The sequence below is a fragment of the Ictidomys tridecemlineatus genome, chromosome 5, assembly GCF_052094955.1.
Source record: "Ictidomys tridecemlineatus isolate mIctTri1 chromosome 5, mIctTri1.hap1, whole genome shotgun sequence".
NCBI classification, from domain to species: domain Eukaryota; kingdom Metazoa; phylum Chordata; class Mammalia; order Rodentia; family Sciuridae; genus Ictidomys; species Ictidomys tridecemlineatus.
Window position 1 is genome coordinate 70,848,187 of NC_135481.1, and position 18,207 is coordinate 70,866,393.

At 34.5% G+C, this 18,207-nt stretch overlaps 1 protein-coding gene across 4 annotated transcripts in view; it reads right to left on the minus strand.

The window, feature by feature from the left end:
* The window catches only part of Fancm (FA complementation group M), a 60,971-nt gene that overhangs the window by 37,676 nt on the left and 5,088 nt on the right, over positions 1-18,207 (minus strand). For all 4 annotated transcript variants that reach the window (XM_040274894.2, XM_040274893.2, XM_005331749.5 and 1 more), the window contains exons 4-10: positions 15,937-16,095; positions 12,016-12,147; positions 9,034-9,166; positions 8,203-8,328; positions 7,411-7,497; positions 4,477-4,661; positions 141-347 (exon numbers count right to left, since the gene is read on the minus strand). In XM_040274894.2, the coding sequence (XP_040130828.2) occupies positions 141-347; positions 4,477-4,661; positions 7,411-7,497; positions 8,203-8,328; positions 9,034-9,166; positions 12,016-12,147; positions 15,937-16,095 (1,029 nt within the window). The remainder of the gene's footprint in view (positions 1-140; positions 348-4,476; positions 4,662-7,410; positions 7,498-8,202; positions 8,329-9,033; positions 9,167-12,015; positions 12,148-15,936; positions 16,096-18,207) is intronic.

The following is an 18,207-nucleotide window of genomic DNA, read 5'->3' on the forward strand; positions in this document are numbered from 1 at the left end:
AAAGAACATTTCAAACCCAACACAAAGGGAAAAAAATAAACTACTTATTTGGACCTAGAATGCTAAATTATTGGCAGTAGTCTTTCGACTGTATTTATCAAATTTCTAATGTCAAATCATGTTTTTATATGTCTACTTACACGTTCCTCTCGTCCTTCAGCAAGAATAACAACAATTCTGCCTTGACGTTTCCGGCCAGTTCTACCCATTCGTTGTATAAGACGAATTGGGCTCTTCTGGGCATCAAAACATATTATAAGATCAACTTCTCCTATATCCAAACCTTCTTCACCAACACAGGTAGAAACCAATGTGTTGTAACCACCATCACGAAACCGCTTCACTACCTAAAATAAAAATGACTTAAAAACTGCTAGATACAAATGAAAGAGAATTGCAGATCAAGGCATATTGTTCTCACTCATTACAAAATGGTGAATTCAGATTAAAAATCAACTTTAATGATATCACAGAACATGAAAAAATGCATAAAATGGCAATCTAAGCAAAAGAAATTTTCATAAAATAGAAAGAGCAGTCCCAATTATGTTTCTATAAGGAATTGTCAACAATTTTAACAGTTTCTCACTCAAGGAGAAGGTTCTGATTTTATTTTTTTTAAACATTTATTTTTTAGGTGTAAATGGACACAACACAATGCCTTTATTTTTATGTGGTGCTGGGGATCGAACCCAGGTCCCACCCATGCTAGGCGAGCACTCCACCGATGAGCCACAATCCCAGCCCCCTGATTTTATTTTTTAGCATAACTAAAAGGGGCATAGGAGAAGTAAATAGCCTACAGAAATTACCCCTACTTGTTACAACTTAGACCTAAATGTATGATTAGGTAAATTAAGAACGCTTTATTATTCCCAGAATTCATATCATATCTTTTCATAATGTCATTTCAGGTTTTCTCTAATTATTTTATGAAACCACAATAGTATAAGAATGAATTAATGAAAAAAACAGCAAAGCTTTTTGAAAAACTTTCTAAAGACTTATAAGCTTAGTCTCAACTGTGTGAGCCCCAGTTTTTCCATACATATCAACACCACCGCTGGCAGGTTTGTATATGGGGGAGTAATAATGGTGGTAATTAAAAGAGAAATGCAACATCAAAAGCTGAATTGGCTGATGATAGTTACTATAATGAAGGGCATACTATGTACCAAGTACTAAACTTGAGCACTAGATACTGTTCCCAACAATCCTATGAGGTAGATATCATCAACCCATTTTATTAAAGAAACTGAAGATCTGAAAGGTAAGATTAAGATGTTTGTCTAAACTCTCATAAGTACTTATTAGCATTTGAATTTAGATATCTGACTCCAAAAATTTATTATTTTAATCCTTAAAAATAACCACCTGAAAAGTGAGGTAATAAAATATAAACATAAAGTTATCAGGTTAATTCCTCTTATAAACCTTTACAGTATCATTGATCAAATGATTTTCCTTCAATATGGAAAACCGAAGTACAGGGAGAACTAATTATCAGAACTGGAATCTGTAATGGATTAAGATAAGGAAAGATTTGGATTAAGACAAGGGAAGATTTAATATTATATGTATCTAACATAGTAACACAGGTGTCCTTTTTTACCAGAGAAGGGAAAAAATGGGCCACAGTGCAAGAGGTAGAAAAATGAAAGTGTTTAATATAGTCAATAGATTAATAAAGGATGTTAACGGTCAAAATTTAAAGTGTTACTTATTTGCCTAGGATTGATCTGTCATTGAATATTCACTTCTGTGAACTTTTCCCATGCATTCAAGACATATATTCAATTGTATATTCAACATCACTACTGGATATTTAAAACAATGCTACTCAAAGTGTGGTCAATGATCTGTTTATACTGTGCCAGCCTGTGAACTATTTATTACTGGTTGGCAACAAGTACAAAAATTGAAAGTAATGATTTAGAAATTTGACAGAATAAGTTTTATATTTGCTGACTCTAATGAAAAAAGTAAAACAGACTAGAGCTTTGGTTTTCATCAGTTTTACTTATCTAGCAATTCATTTTTATTATATTCTTCAAAAGTATCAGTTTGTGAAGCAAGTGAAAGGAAATAAAGTGGTCATTATCAGTTTTGGAAAAACATTAATCTAACAGGCCTGACACAATTAATATATCCAAAACTAAGCTCCAGATACTCTCTCCAAAACCTGTTTTTACTGCACTCTATCCATCTAAGTTGATAGTTAGCTGCTCAAACAAAAAAATCTGGAATCATCCTACACTTAATATTCCTTTATCTCACATACTATTCTAATTTGTGGATAAATATTGTCAGTTTGACTTCTGAAATACACCTCAATTATTTCTCACAAGCTTTCCTACTACGACTCTAGTTCAAGCCATCATATCTTCAGTTTGAATAGTAGTAAGCCTCAACTGTTCTCCCCGTGTCTACCAAGGCGATTCTTTCAAAATATAAATAAAATCATTAACTTACTCTGCTCCAAACCCTCCAATGATTTCTTCTCATCTCATTTAGGGTAAAAACAGAAATCATTAAAATGGAAATGACCAGGCTGGGTGGGGATACAGCTCAGTTGGTAGAGTGCTGGCCTTGTATGCACAAGACCCTAGGTTCAAACCCCAGCACCACAAAAAGATAAATAAATAAATAAAATGGAAATGACCAACAGAGCCCTAAAAGATCTGCCTCTGCTGTTCCTCCTTGACCTAATCAATTTTTAAGTAAATGGATGATTTAATCACAACTATTTGCATAAAAGCCCATTTCAGAATAAAATGGCTGTAATGAAAGTAATTATATAAAGTAATAATAAAAAGAGCTGTTACCTTGGCCTACATAAAAGGATTATTGATATAAATAAATAAATTCTAACTCACTCAAATTGAACTCAGTGGCACTTGACTACTGAGCCACACCTTTAGCCCTATTTTGTATTTTATTACAGAGAGACTCTCACTGAGTTGCTTAGTGCCTCGCTAAATTGCTGAACCTGGCTTTGAACTTGCAATCCTCCTGCCTCCACCTCCCAAGCCTCTGGGATTACAGGTGTGCACCACCGCACTAGGCCCAGTTAAGTTTCTTACAGGGCCTAACAAGATCAGGAAATAGTGACTTCAGGTAATATTGACACCGGCAAAGACCAGATTGGATATTTCCAATAGACATTGTATTTCAAATATTGAAAATGCTTGACCCCCCCCAAAGGCAAAAAATTTGACTTTATTTTTCATTTATATATAACTGTTAAAATTAGCAATAATGGGCTGGGGATGTGGCTCAAGCGGTAGCGCGCTCGCCTGGCATGCGTGCGGCCCGGGTTCGATCCTCAGCACCACATACAAACAAAGATGTTGTATCCGCTGAGAACTGAAAAATAAATATTAAATTCTCTCTCTCTTAAAAAAAAAATTTAAAAAAAACCAAAATGTTAAAAATAAATAAATAAATAATGAAATAAAATAAAATTAGCAATAATCACTAGATGTCTACACCCTTTAAATTACTTATAATCTGATGTTACAACAGGTAAAGGTGTTGTTATCTTCGGACTGAAGAAATTTCCACACCATATTCAGTAAGCATAAATGGCTTCTTTAGAGTACAGAGCAGACAAGTCTAATAGTCTAATAAATTTAAAAAAAGAGGAATTCCTCAACTACTATTGTAAAAAATCAAGAAAGGAGCTGTTGAAATGAACTGCACATTAAAGACACATCTATTTATAAGTAACTATTGATATTTGGACTAAAAATAGCTTATCTGCAAAAACCTACGGATTTATAAAAATTGATAGTCTAAAATCCCCCTCAAAATGTCACAGAACTTCTTAAATTTATGACTTCTTATTCAGAGCACTGGGCTACCTCAAATACATTATGGTTTCCTCTAACCTAAGATTTTTAGGGCAGGGGTTGTAGCTCAGTGGTAAAGCACATGCCTAGAATGTGGGAGGCACTGGATTCGATTCTCAGAACCATATAAATAAATAAAATAAGGTCCATGGACAACTGAAAAAATAAATAAATTAATTAAAAAAAATCCTTCTTTTAAAAAAAGATTTTTAAGTAACTGATGAAAGAGATAAGCTCATTATTGGTTTAGAAGAAATTATTAAAGTCACTTAAATAGAAAGCATTTACTAAGAACTCTACAATAAGATATCACTTAATGCTTACAACAACGCTGTGAAGTATATTTAAAAATAAGTAAAAAAAACTTGTAAGTGGTAGAATTCCAACCTAGATTGTATGGACCTAGTATAATATATTAACTATTATACTTTAGGTTATGAAAAATAATAAAACTTTCAAAACCACTAAAACACTACCTGATCTTTCAAAATAAGATAATCTTTATTCACATACTTACTATAAAATTATTTTCAGTAGTCAATTGCCAGTACGTTAAAATAAAAATAACCTTAAGTACAAAGATAATCAATTTTATTTTTATTTCATCACCTCCAAAAATACTTACCTCCAGTTGCTCCTTCTGAGTAAAACCTTTCATGCTTTTCCCTGAAGCATGGCCAACAAAAGTCATTACCCTAATAATTGGCTGATGCTGTAAAAACATTTCTGCAATTTCTTGAACACTATCTCGAAATGAAGAGAAGATCATAACTCTGGTCTCACCAAATTTCTTTTCGGAGATGTTTTGAGCTATATAACAGAAAATATTTCAATTAAAAGTTTCTGAAAAACATTTAGATAAGAACTAGTCAAAATACAAGTCTGAAACTATATACTAATAAATAATAATTCTTTTTTAAAAATATTTAACTATATTTTAACTATTCTTTACTATATTTTCTAAAAATTTTTAATAAGGCTGGCGCTCTATTTCTCATTGGCTGTCACAATACTAAATAAATCACACAAGAATTATCAGAATCACTTTTGACCAGCCCTTCTGTTTACTAAAGACTAATTTAATATAGGCCATGCATCCCGAAATCTGCTATACTTGAAATTCCTAAACATAAATGCAGAATATACTCTACAGTCAATTCCAAAGCTGTTCCCAATGTCTCTACGCTTGGGAGACAGTAAATAAGCTAATAAGAACATGATTTTTGTGACTAAGCCACTTCCTTTCTGGGTGATTGTAAATAAAGGTATTAAATTTCTTTGAGGTTTAGTTTCTTCTTATTTAAAAAGGATCGATGATTAACAGGAAGTAAAAAATAGTTTTTTGCACATAATAATTGATTCATAATTACAACTTGAGTGGATGTTTTGGTAATTATTTCTTTTTGTCCTATAAAGGCTAATCCCCCCCCCACCCCCCGTGGCAGAGAGTATGCTGGGGATTGAACCCAGAAGCATATTACTACTGAGCCACATCCCCAAATCTTTTTATTTTTATTTTGAGACATGGTCTCATTAAGTTGCTTAAGTTCTCATTACATTGTTGAGGCTGAACTTGAACTTGTGAGGCAAGCACTCTACCAACTGAGCTATATTCCCAGCCCTTGAACTTGAACTTGTGATCCTCCTGCCTCATAAACTGCTAAGATTATACCGCACACCGCTTATTATTATTTCTTTTGTTTATGAATTTGGTTAGGACTTTTACAATCCTTTTTTTTTTTTTTTGTGGTGGGGAGTTATGCTCTGAAGTATATTTAAAAATAAGTAAAAAAAACTTGTAAGTGGTAGGGATTGAACTCAGGGCCACTAAACCACTGAGCCACATCTCCAGCCCTATTTTGTACTTTCTTTAGAGACAGAGTCTCATTAAGTTGCTTAGCACTTTGCTTTTGCTGAAGCTGGCTTTGAACTCTTGATCCTCCTGCCTCAGCCTCTCAAGCTGCTGGGAATCCAGGTGTGTGCCACACGTCTGGCCCTTTTTTATGACTTATATTAACCATCAGATGTGTGCCAAAGACTACAGTACGCATATTTTATATTAACTAATTTAATCTTCACTACAACCCTAAAGACTAATCTAATGCATATAAATTATAGTATTTAAGCAACAAACCAAGTTCAGAATCCATACAAGCAATACACACAATAAGCAAAAAGTAGGACTTGAAGGAAGCAGCTGTAACAAGTAAAATTATTCTAGACAAACCTCCTTTGAATTGTCATTGCACCAAGCCTTTCTATCTATTAACTCCCGATACACTGCTACTTTCACCACAAAGCCTATCTCCGACTTACTGGAGCTTGCCTTTCTACCCTCATTTCAATGAAGCTCCTTGTACCAAAGCTATCCACAACTTTCATATTGCCAAATTCAATGAATACTTTTCAGTTCATTTTACCACATTTCTCAGCAAAATTGAACATTATTCATGCTTTCCTACTAATATAGTCTCTTCCCTCAGCTTCTATCATACTTCACTTGGTTTCCTCCTCAAGATCCTTGGTAGCTTTCTTTCTCTGAACTCTAAATGCTGTTATTCTTCAGGACACCATTCTGGACCCTCTTCTGTCTCCAAACTATCTTCCTGGTGATCACATCCATTCCTGAAACTTTAAATATTATCTTTATGCTGATGACTCCAAAATTTATTCATATATATGCAAATACATAAAAATAGCCCAGACCATTCTTCTGAAATCCAGATTTATTTGTCCAGTGCTTACTTGACATTTCTACTTGGATGACTCAGAACCATCTTAACATGTTTGCTCTTTCCTCTCTATGTTGTTCTTGTATTTTTTAATTAACAAGTGAAAATACATTTATGATATACATTTTATATTCATATGTATATATACATACACACATACATTTTTGAACGGTTAAATCAAGCTAATAAACATATGTGCTACCTTACATATTTATCCTTGCTGTTCTTTGCTGCTAGTAATGGTTTCAAAAACCATAAACAGCCATAGATTAAAAAACCAAGTTTTGAGTTGGCCTACCAGCCATGCATGCATGATCTAGCCTTTGCTACCTCTCACCTATACCACTCTCATCCTCATTCACACCACTATAGCCACATTGGTCTGCTTACTAGTCCTTAATCATCATACCAAGCACCCTACTGCCTCAAGATCTTTGAATCTGCTATACTCTGCCTGGAATGATCCTCCCCCAGAAATTCTGAAGGTTTGCTCCACTATCACTCTAGAGGCAGGTCTTCTCTAGTTGCCCTATAAAATAACTCTAATCCATGATGTTCCCTCTCTTTCTCTCTCTTCTTTCCTACTTCACATTTCCCTGCCACTATATTATACAAAGTTTCATTGCCTTCTTCCCCTGTGTTGCACCAAACTGAATTTTTTCATAGAACAATTAATTAACATTCCCACCATTTCCCTTACTCCCACCCTTCCAAACTTTCTCAGAGCTTTTAATTAAAAATCCACCTTCTTCAAGAAAAGTTAGTACAACTTCAAATTTAGTTTTAGTTCTTTCAAAACTTTCCTTGAATCATAAATTATTACCTACCATTCCATGATCTGAAGTGTTCAACTACAACTTCTTCTAATTTCTTTAACTTTGGATGACTATAGAAAAACTTTTTATCTTTATCTCCTGTGGGGGGGGGGAAATCAACATTCTCTTAGTATTTTTCCATCTTAATTATTCTAATGTATATGAAGATATCCTTTTCAATTACATATGCTAAAATTTTCCTTTTTTTTTTTTTTAGAGATTGAACCCAGAGCATCAAGCATGCTATCTAAGTTCTGTACTGCTGAGCTACATCCTCATTTTAAACAGTAAGTAGCATCTACATAGCACATAAGCATATCAGAAGAAAATATTGGAATTTTTATGAAACTTATATTCTAAAAGAGAATCCAAATTGAAAAAGGGGAAAGAGTACATAATTAGTCAAACTCTAAATCAATTTTTGGCAGTTCTGAGAATTTTCACTATTAGTAACCACTACTAATATCTATTATGTATACTGCTGACTACATTAATTCTAACAGAATAAAATCTTTAAACCTGTTGTTATATAAATACAAATAGACGTTTACATCAACAGAGCAAAATTTCAAAATTAATTTTAAATATATATTTATTAATTTATAAAGTAATTTTAAACATTATATATATATATATATATATATATGAATGATTACTGGTTTTTTATACTGAGACATGGTCTTGCTGTGTTACATAACCTGGGCTAATGCAATTCTCATGCCTCAGCTTCTCAAGTAGCTGGGACTACAGGCATGTACCACCACTCCTGGTAAACCAATATATAATTTTTGTTTTAAATCAGACCTTTTTGGATAGCAGAAACGTCACCTGTCGAAGTATCACACGTATGTGCAAATATGCTCTCTAGATGATTATAGAGTTTCATGAAGTCCTCATTTCGACTAAGCTCATTTTTGGCCCGTGTCATTCCTTTAAAATTTAGAAAAAAATTTACAAATAAACTTAATAGCAATCTAGTCAGATTTATTATTTATTAAAAAATTAAACTTCAACATTGAATGCAAATTTTAAAACAATGACCTCATCAAATTTATTTATTTATTTATTTTTAAATATTTATTTTTTAGTTGTAGTTGGACACATATCTTTTTATTTTTTATTATTTATATGTGGTGCTGAGGATCGAACCCAGGGCCTCGCACGTGCTAGGCGAGCACTTTACTGCTGAGCCACAACCCCTAGCCCCAACCTTATCAAATTTAAACATGAAAGTCAGCAACTTTTGGGCTGGGAATGTGGCTCAAGTGGTAGCGTGCTCGCCTGGCATGCATGCGGCCTGGGTTCGATCCTCAGCACCGCATGTAGGCAGGGATATTGTGTCTGCCGAAAACAAAAAAAAAATAAAAAATAAATATTGAAATTCTCTCTCTCTCTCTCTCTCTCTCTCTCTAAAAAAAGAAAAAGTCAGCAACTTTTTCCAATTCCATAGTTACATATATATTAATAAATTACTTTCCTTTTTCAGTAATTTTCAAAAACAAATACAGCCATTTATTACATAACTAGTCCCCTGCTTTTAAGAATAAAGCATTTTTAAGACACTCAAATTGGTTAATTTGTCTTTAACCAAAATGACACGTGCATTATTTCTTTAAATAATTTTATATAATTTACCTTTTGTTCCATCCATAATTCCACAAAGGAAGAAATATAATGATCTCATTCCCATTTGCTGCAATAATTCATAACCGTGATATAAACTAATACAAATGGCAAACTCTCCCTCAATTATGCCTTGTTGTTTTCCCTAGAAAAACAAGCACATATCACACTTAAACAAAGAAATGAAGATATATCCTCCATGCCTAAGTTATCAGGCCAACAGTCAGTATATCATTTATAAAAAAATTAAATGATCATAATAATTATTCCATGCTAGACTAACATTTACTGGTTCTATTAAACAGCATTGTACAGAAAAGTATACTTTCCATATGAAATCTGAAGTTTCCATATAATATGTGCCCCCTTACTTTTGTCTTTAATTCAACTGAAAACTTTACATTTTAAAGAAAAACAGAGAGAAAAACATTTATCGTATTATTTCTCTTTATAGGTAAATTACTAGTCCTTTATAGATTCATGTCCTTTCTATTTATTTATTTATTTTTTAAATATTCTATGCTGGGGTTGTACTGAGAGGTGTTCTACATCCCCAGTCCTTTTTATTTTTTTATTTTGAAATCATCCCGATAAGTTGCTGAGGCCGGTCTTGAACTTGTGATTCTCCTGTCTCAGCCTCCCAAACTGATACTGAGACCCTGTCTCAAAATAAAATGTAAAAGGGTCTGGGTTTAGACCAGTGATAAATCACCTCAGGGTTCAATCCTAGGACCAAAAAGTAATAATAATAACAAAGACAATTTATTAAGTACCTACAATATGCACTAAGCTGGATATATGAGATACAACAGAAATGGACATGTCAGTCCTGGACCTATCCTCATGAAAGTTATCAGCAAAAGGACAAATGTTTAATCAGACTGTTGAACACCAAGGCTTAATACCAGGTATACATGTCATCATAATATCTGACACAGAGCACTAAACACTGTTCTAAGTATATTACCCAAACAAAATAATTTAATATTTAGGAAGTAGGTACTATTGTTATACTCATTTTACAGAAAAGGAAAGCTCAAAAAGGTGATAAGTAGCAGAGTTAGTACTTAAATCCAGGAAATTTGGTCAATAGGCCTTGTACTTCAATCAGTACTTACCCTTGTGGAAAAATGTAGCATACATTCCTTTCATGGGAGTGTGCAACAAGTGTACTCACATAAGAGAGTTTTAAAAGAAGTCCACTAAGAATATATTTTAGTTATTTTACTTTATTCAAGATGAAAACTGTTTTACCTTACATTTTTAGAAATATTTAACATTAGTGACAGTCATTTTAAATGTTTCCAAGGCAGCAATAAAGCCTAAAATGGCACCCTAATTAACCTAAAAAAAGCAAATCCACCTTTCTATAAAATATAAACCCTTACCAATAAGATCAAGTTCAACAGTTATAAAAGCATTATTTAAAATTTCAATGAACTTTGAACTCCTAGCAGAAATTAAAACCTTTTTATTAAAGTTTTATATATAACATGCTAAAATTTCACAGAAAATGATCCTTTATTTTTTGATACTGGGGACTGAATCCAGGAGAACTTTTTAATTTTAACTTTGAAACAGGATCTCACTAGTTTACTGAGGGTCTTGTTAGGAAGTTGCCCAGGCTTGCCTCAAATTTATGATCCTCCTGCCTCAGTGTCCCAAGTTGCTGAGATTACGGGTACACATCACTGCCTTCTTTTAATTGGTTCTGTTCTTTTGCATATGAATCACCTCCCAGTTCAAGAATGACTCATTGCCTTCTTAGGCTGCTCAGCCTCTCTGACTACGAACCTAGCTTGATGGATATTTTTCTATTCATCTACTTTTTTTCCTATGAAGATTAGGAAAAAGAAACTTGCTGTGATATTTTCTCCAACTGCTAGTGAAGGGGCACCCCCTTTCTCCACCATGGCTGATTTTAGGACTGTCAGCAAAAGAGTCTCTGAGAAAGAGTCCAATGTAGATAGACTTCCTATTTTTGTGTTGCCCTGTTTTACTTGGCCACTGGCTGAGAAGATACCAGCACTCCAGGTGCTGGACACCCCCTTACTAGTTTTTCACAAATGTATCCAGTATAGTACTTTGAAGAAATGTGCAAACAAGGCCTCTGGCCTTGAGCTGGGCTTCACAGAGATGTCTACATTTTTAAGGTAAGTTACAAATGGGCTCCATGGTAACAGCTGGCAGGGGAAAAATAGAAAGAGAGAAGAAGCTCTCCCCTTCTAAAGTGATGTCCTTGAAGAGTTAACTTGCCCAGAACAGTGAAAGATAAAGCTGCTTTTCTGTGAACTTCTGCAGACTTTGAACTTCTGAGCCCTCCCCCTTACATGCTGGGTATAAAACTCTGAAACTCCCTGAACTCGGGTTTCAGGAGATTGATTACAGCAAAAGCTGTGCCCTCTGAACATGGCTGAAGCCAAATAAAACTGTTTCCTGCTATCTTCCGTGCCTTGCCTTGTTTGTCCCTACAACACTAGTATTAAGAGTAAGACTAGGACTGGGGCTGTAGCTCAGTGGCAGAGTGCTTGCCCAGCACATGTGAGGCACTGGGTTCAATTCTTAGCACCACATAAAAATAAACAAATAAAATAAAGGCATGCTATCCATCTCCAACTAAACAAATAAATAAAGAAAGAAAAGGATAAGATTAGGGCTGGGGATATAGCTCAGTTGGTATTTTGTTTGTCTCACAGGCACAAGGCCCTGGATTTAATCCCTAGCACCACCAAAAAAAAAAAAAAAGAGTTAAGACTAAATGCTCTGGGTCTCAATGACTTTATAAAATAGAAATGGACTTAAAGATCAATTTTTTATTAAAAGTTAAAAGATAAATTTATCTTAATTCAAATCATTAAATTGTATTCTTGTTAGACTTTTATAAACTATAAATCATATCTAAGTCCTTCTATGCTTAAAACTCATCATTTACATTTTATCCTGGCTCTGGGCAAAAATTAAATCAATCATCAAAATTTATTTTAAAATACTTACTACAATATTTGGAGATGGATTTTTCCTAAATTGATCTCTTGCCAGAATTATCTGGTATTTTGTTAGATTGGGAATATCCCTTTTCATCAAAACATTCTTCTGAATCAAAGAACTGGCAAATGCTTCCAAAATCTATAAATTAAAAATAATAATAAAATTAGTTTAAGTTTATTTTAAAGTCCTTTTTCAAATACAATCATTTCACCATATATTAAAATAGGAACTATAAGTTTAATAGTTTTTCTTTAAATGAATTTTTAAGTAAACCCAGCAAAGATAACAAAATTTAGAAGTACTTGACATGCAACCCCAGATAATATCCACAAGTCAACATAAGGAATTACTTTGTCAGCTACATTTTAAAAACATATTTATTTATTTACTCATCTCCTTGTCAACCTACACACACTCTAAGTACCACAAAAGGAGGGCCTTGGATTTCTTCACTGTTGCATCATCAGTGCCCAGAACAAAGTATACCACATAACTTTTCAAAAAATATTTGTAGCCTACTAAACAAACTGAAATGTCTTGAGTATATTTAGTTTCACTCATTGATTTACTCTTTCAAAAATATTTATTAAGCATTTATTACATAAAAAGCATTGTTGTCAATTGTGCTTAATTTGCTGCCAGGCAAATCCTATAATCCCAGTGATACAGCTTAAGGCAGGAGGATCATAAATTCAAGGTCAACCTCAGCAAGTTAGTGTGACCCTGTCACAAAATTAAAACTAAAAGGACTGTCGATGTAGCTCTGTGGTAAAGAAGTACCCCTGCGTTAAACCCCCTATATAAAAGGAAAAAAGTTGCTGTTCCCATGTAGTTTACATTTCAGTGGAAGGAAGCAAAGAATAAAGAAGTAAAGGGTGGATGGAAGCAAAAATAAAGAAGTAAACAGAGGACTCTGGATGTGGCTCAAATGGTAGCGTGCTTGTCTGGCATGCATAAGGCACTGGGTTCGATCCTCAGCACCACATTAAAAAAAAAAATAATGATATTGTGTGCTGAGAGCCATTAGCCAAGTAGGTATGACAATTTCCTTGCCAGCGTACCCCATGTTGCTTAGAGGAAGGACTCGTGGAAATGGACTTGCCTTGGACATTCGCAGTGACATTGCATGTATATTTGAGAAAGGTGACCCTGCTCAAGGACCAGAGTGGATCCGGGTTTAAGGAGGATCCTACTGGATTAGGGCGGATCCAGGTTTAGGGTGTATCCTGCTGGTTTTAGGGAGTATCCTTGGGTTTAGGGTAGTTTCAGGTTTAAAGTGTACCCTGCTGGGAATAGGGCGTATCCTGCTGATTAGAGCCTGGTAGAGTACGAGAATTTCCCCAAAACATGTTTGTAGAGGGCCGGTGTGAGTTCGGGAATAAAGAATTGCTGTTTGAATCTACAAAGCTGTGAGTGGCTCGTGATTTTATGCCCAGCCAGACTGCAGCAATTGTGTCCACCTAAAACTAAAAAATAAATTAAAAAAAAAAAGAAGAAGAAGTAGTAAACAGAGACAGGTCTGGAGATATAGTTCAGTGGTCGAGTACTTGCCTGACATACTCAAAGCTGTAAGTTGAATCCCCAATACTAGAGAGGGAAAAAAACCTGAAAAATTAAAGTAGGTAATATTGATAATGATAAAGGCTCTTAAGACTCTAAAACACAATAATGCTCCACAATCTTTGAATACAAAATATTTGAGTTGCCATGTGAATAATGAGGTATGTCCACCTTGTGAGTTTTCAAGATAGAGCATTCCAGAAAAGAAATAGCAGACCAAGAGTCCTGAGACAGGAATAAGCTTATGGCGCACTGAAGAAAAAAAGAGATTTTCAAATGAAGACCTACTACAGCAATATGTAATTGTTTAAATTTTGCCTAATTTTTATTTCATAAAATAGTTATATTAGTAGATTTCTCTTCTTCCCTTCCAGCATTTCTAATCACATTGCCTAAACAAGTATTCTAGCCAGGCAGGTGTACACACCTGTAATCCCAGTGATTCTGGAGGCTGAGATAGAGGATCACAAGTTCAAGGCCAGCTCAGTAACTCAGCAAGGCCCTAAACAACTTAGTAAGATCCAGTCTCAAAATAAAAAATAAAAAGGACTGGGGGGCTGAGGCTGTAGCTTAGTGGCAGAGCTCTGGCCTACTTGGCGTGAGGCACTGGGTTCAATCCTCAGCACCACATAAAAATAAATAATGGGCTGGGGTTGTGGCTCAGCGGTAGAGCACCTGCCTAGCATGTTTGAGGCCCTGAGTTCGATCCTTGGCACCACATAAAAATATATAAATAAAATAAAGGTATTGTGTCCAACTGCAACTAAAAAAAGGCATTCTGTCCATCTACAACTTCCAAAAAAAAAAAGGGATGGGGATGTGGCTTAGTGATTAACCTTCCTGGGGTTTAACCCCTGATAACAAAACAAACAAACAAACAAAAAAAAAAACCTAGAGACAGCATAATAGGGAACACTTGTCTCACTTTCTTGATGTCTGGTGTCTCAGACAACTGGCAACAAGAAGTAATTTGACTGAAGCCATATATTTGGATTCTTGATTTTACCTAACGACTTGCTCCTGCTTTCCTCTCAAAATGACTAACTTGAGATTGGTTATGGCTAACTTGGTCATCCCATTCTATATAGGTCAGTCACAGGGCCAGCCTAGATTTAAGAGAAGGGAAATTTTATCTCATCTCTCAGGGCAAGAAGTGGCAAATAAATTGCAGCCACCTTTAATCCTTGCCTATGTAGATGTAAAAACATGTTGTTCTCCTACTACGAGACTAATTATGAACTACAGAAAAACAATGCCTTACCTCAGATTTCTCCTATTTAAAGTAACAATTGTCTAAGCAACTTTTCAACAGCTACAATATTGATACTTGGGGGCCAGAAATTTCTTCATTATAAGGTGATTATCCTGTCCATTATATGATGTTTAGTGGCTTCCAGTTATAACAACCCAAAACAACCCAATCCATGTCAAGACATTGCCATGTCACCAAATGGGCAAAATCATTTTCACTTGAGAACTGTTATACAAAGGATAAGGAAGAAAAATATTAAAAATATATCTCATTACAAGGAAACTTCTGGCTGATTCTGGGTGTATGTTATGGGTATGTTCATTTTGTGAAAATTCACTCAACAACTCAAGTTTTGTGTAGATTGCTCTTTAGATAGGTCTGTGTTTCATACTAAAGTTAAAATATTTACTTAAAAAAATAAACCTGGGGCTGGAGTTGTAGTTTAGCGGTAGAGCGCTCGCCTAGCACATGTGAGGCCCTGGGTTCGATCCTCAGCACCACATAAAAATAAATAAACAAAATAAAGATATTGTATACAACTAAAAAAATAAATATTAAAAAAAAAAAAAAACCTGGAGGCTCAGATTGTAGTTCAGTGGTAGAGCACTTGCCTAGCATGTGTGAGGTCCCAAGTTCAATCCTCAGTACAAGAAAAAAAGAAAAGAGAAAAACAAAAAAGCTACAATTGGCTTTAGAAATGGTCTCTTATGAAACATAATACTTGGTTAGCACATATAAAACATGATGCTCATTCCAAAAAATTTCTCACATGTTAATTATATACAATGAGAAACTGTATATCTCACAACCAGATTCTGAAATAATTATAATACCAGTTCATCCATCAAAACCCAAATTGTAGCCGGGCACAGTGACGCATGCTGTAATCCCAGTGGCTTGGGAGGCTGAGGAAGGAGGATCCTGAGTTCAAAGGCAGACTCAGCAAAAGCCAGGCACTAAGCAACTCAGTAAGTCCCTGTCTCTAAATAAAATACAAAATAGGGCTGGAAATGTGGCTCAGTGGTTGAATGCCTCTGAGCTCAATCCATGGCACCCAAAAAAACCCAAAAACAAAACAAAACAAAAAACCTGAATTGTGATTAAAAACGGCTTACCTGGATATATGTCTTTTGAATGGAAACAAGTTTTTCACCAAGGGGAACAACAAGCTTTTCTACTCGCCTTTCATGAGAGTATGGCAAAATATCTGGAGAATCTTCAGAACGAAGCTCTATTTGACCAATTAGTAGGTTGGTAATAACCTGTTGCACTGCCTATGTAAAATCAATCAAGTATGATTATAAATTATATCACATTAAATTTGGGGGGTTTAACTTACTAATAAAATAGCAATAAAATGTTGAAAGAAGCACTAGAAATTCATATCATTAAATTTCAAAGAGAAAAGAAAAAAGACAAGCCTATTAACCAAGTATATCACAAGTAGCACAACAAGGGAAAATACTTTTGAACATCTTTTCCCCCCACAACCTTTCAAGCCAAGCATCCAAGAAATAAGAATATTAGTAAATGTCCAACAAGTTCCTCAAATGTATTTTGGCACTTTCCAAATGGGAAAAAAAAAAAAAAGTTTTAGACAAAACCAAAGTTGTAGATTAGCAAACTAAATCCCCAAAAGCTTATAAAACAGAGTCAATTTCAGAGCCAGAATTAGAACACAGGTTTCCTCATTACCTGGCATAATTCTTTTTTTCTACTGATATTTTTATGGGAAAAGCAGAGAGAACTATTAAAGGAAACCAATGTATCTTAGGAATAGTTTATAAATGGACTTGTAATATAATAGTAGGTACTAGTTATTTCTACAAAATAACTAGTACCTACTATACAACTTTTAATAAATTAGTAGAAATTTTTCATTTAAATTAACGTAAGTGTTGTGAATATATTTCTGGGCTAAACTTCATTCATCTAAAGCATATAATGGAACTCAATTATTAAACCAGGGAACTGGAGCAAAAAAGATATAACGTTTAGGTATAAGCAACTACAACATCAGAAGACTATAACACAGAAAATGTGATTTAAAAGTCATAAAGAAAGAAACAAACAAAAGAAAAGGGATCCTGAAAGTGTCTAGAAATTAGGTACTTTTTTTTTTAAACACTAGAATGCCTCAGGGGCTTAGTTTAAGTAAAAACCATCCTAGGACAAGAATCATATTTCAAGTCACCTTTGTATTCACAACACCTACCACACTGCCTAAAATAGTACACTACAGTTACTGAGGATCTATATACATTCAAAATCTAGAGTGCATTTATTACTATTTCATAAAATTAAATTTCAATATTTTCAATAAATCATTAATTCGACCAACGTTCAAGTAATCCCACAGGCCAGCCACTAAATTAGTAATAGAACTAAAAATAGAATAGTCATAACCACTACATTCATGTAGCTGACATTTTAGTGGAATACACAAACAAAAAAAAAATGGGCAAAAGAATGACAGGCTATGAAAAATGTCTAAGAAAAAATAACAAAATAGGGAAAGCTGATTTTTGATAGCTTAAAGTGGATCTTTCTTAAAGGAATGAAATTTAAGCAGAGATTTAGTATCTGAAAAACAATTAAGCATATTTAAACAAGGGGTAAAAGAAATTTCTAAAAACATTATCAAGGCTACGGACAGGAAAAGTCTTTCAGCATGGCAGGGGTACAACAGAAGCCATTTAGAAGTACTACAACCAAGATAATATAGAATATGGCTCAAAATTCTGCATCTTAGGGGCTGAGATATGGCTCAGAGTAAAAAGTGTGCTTAACAAGTACAAAGGCCTAGTTCAACCCCACTACCAAAGAAAAATCTGCAATTTTATCATTCTCCAAATAAAGGAAACAAGAGCTCCCAAGAGAAATGGTTGATTCCATGGCTGAGACAGGAAAAATACTAAAATAAAATATCGTGTGATGCCAGAAAGTTAGGACGCACTTTAACTAGTGGGAAAAAAGCATGTCTAAAAGACACAGGAGCCATCTTGAAGGAGCTCCCAATAGCCAAAGCTGAAACAATCTGAAAAACAAAACTGCTGTTAATAGTGTAGAATTGTAGGGGCTGGGCCTATAGCTCAGCACAGAGTGCCTGCCTAGCATATATGAGGCACTGGGTTCAATCCTCAGCAGCACATAAAAATAAACAAGTAAAATAGTTTCTGTTCATCTACAACTACAATTTTTTTTTTTAAGAGAGAGAGAGAGAGAGAGAGAGAGAGAGAGAAATTTTTTTAATATTTACTTTTTAGTTTTCAGCAGACACAACATCTTTGTATGTGGTGCTGAGGATCGAACCTGGGCCGCACGCATGCCAGGCAAGCGCGCTACCGCTTGAGCCACATCCCCAGCCCCCCAAAAAACAATTTTTT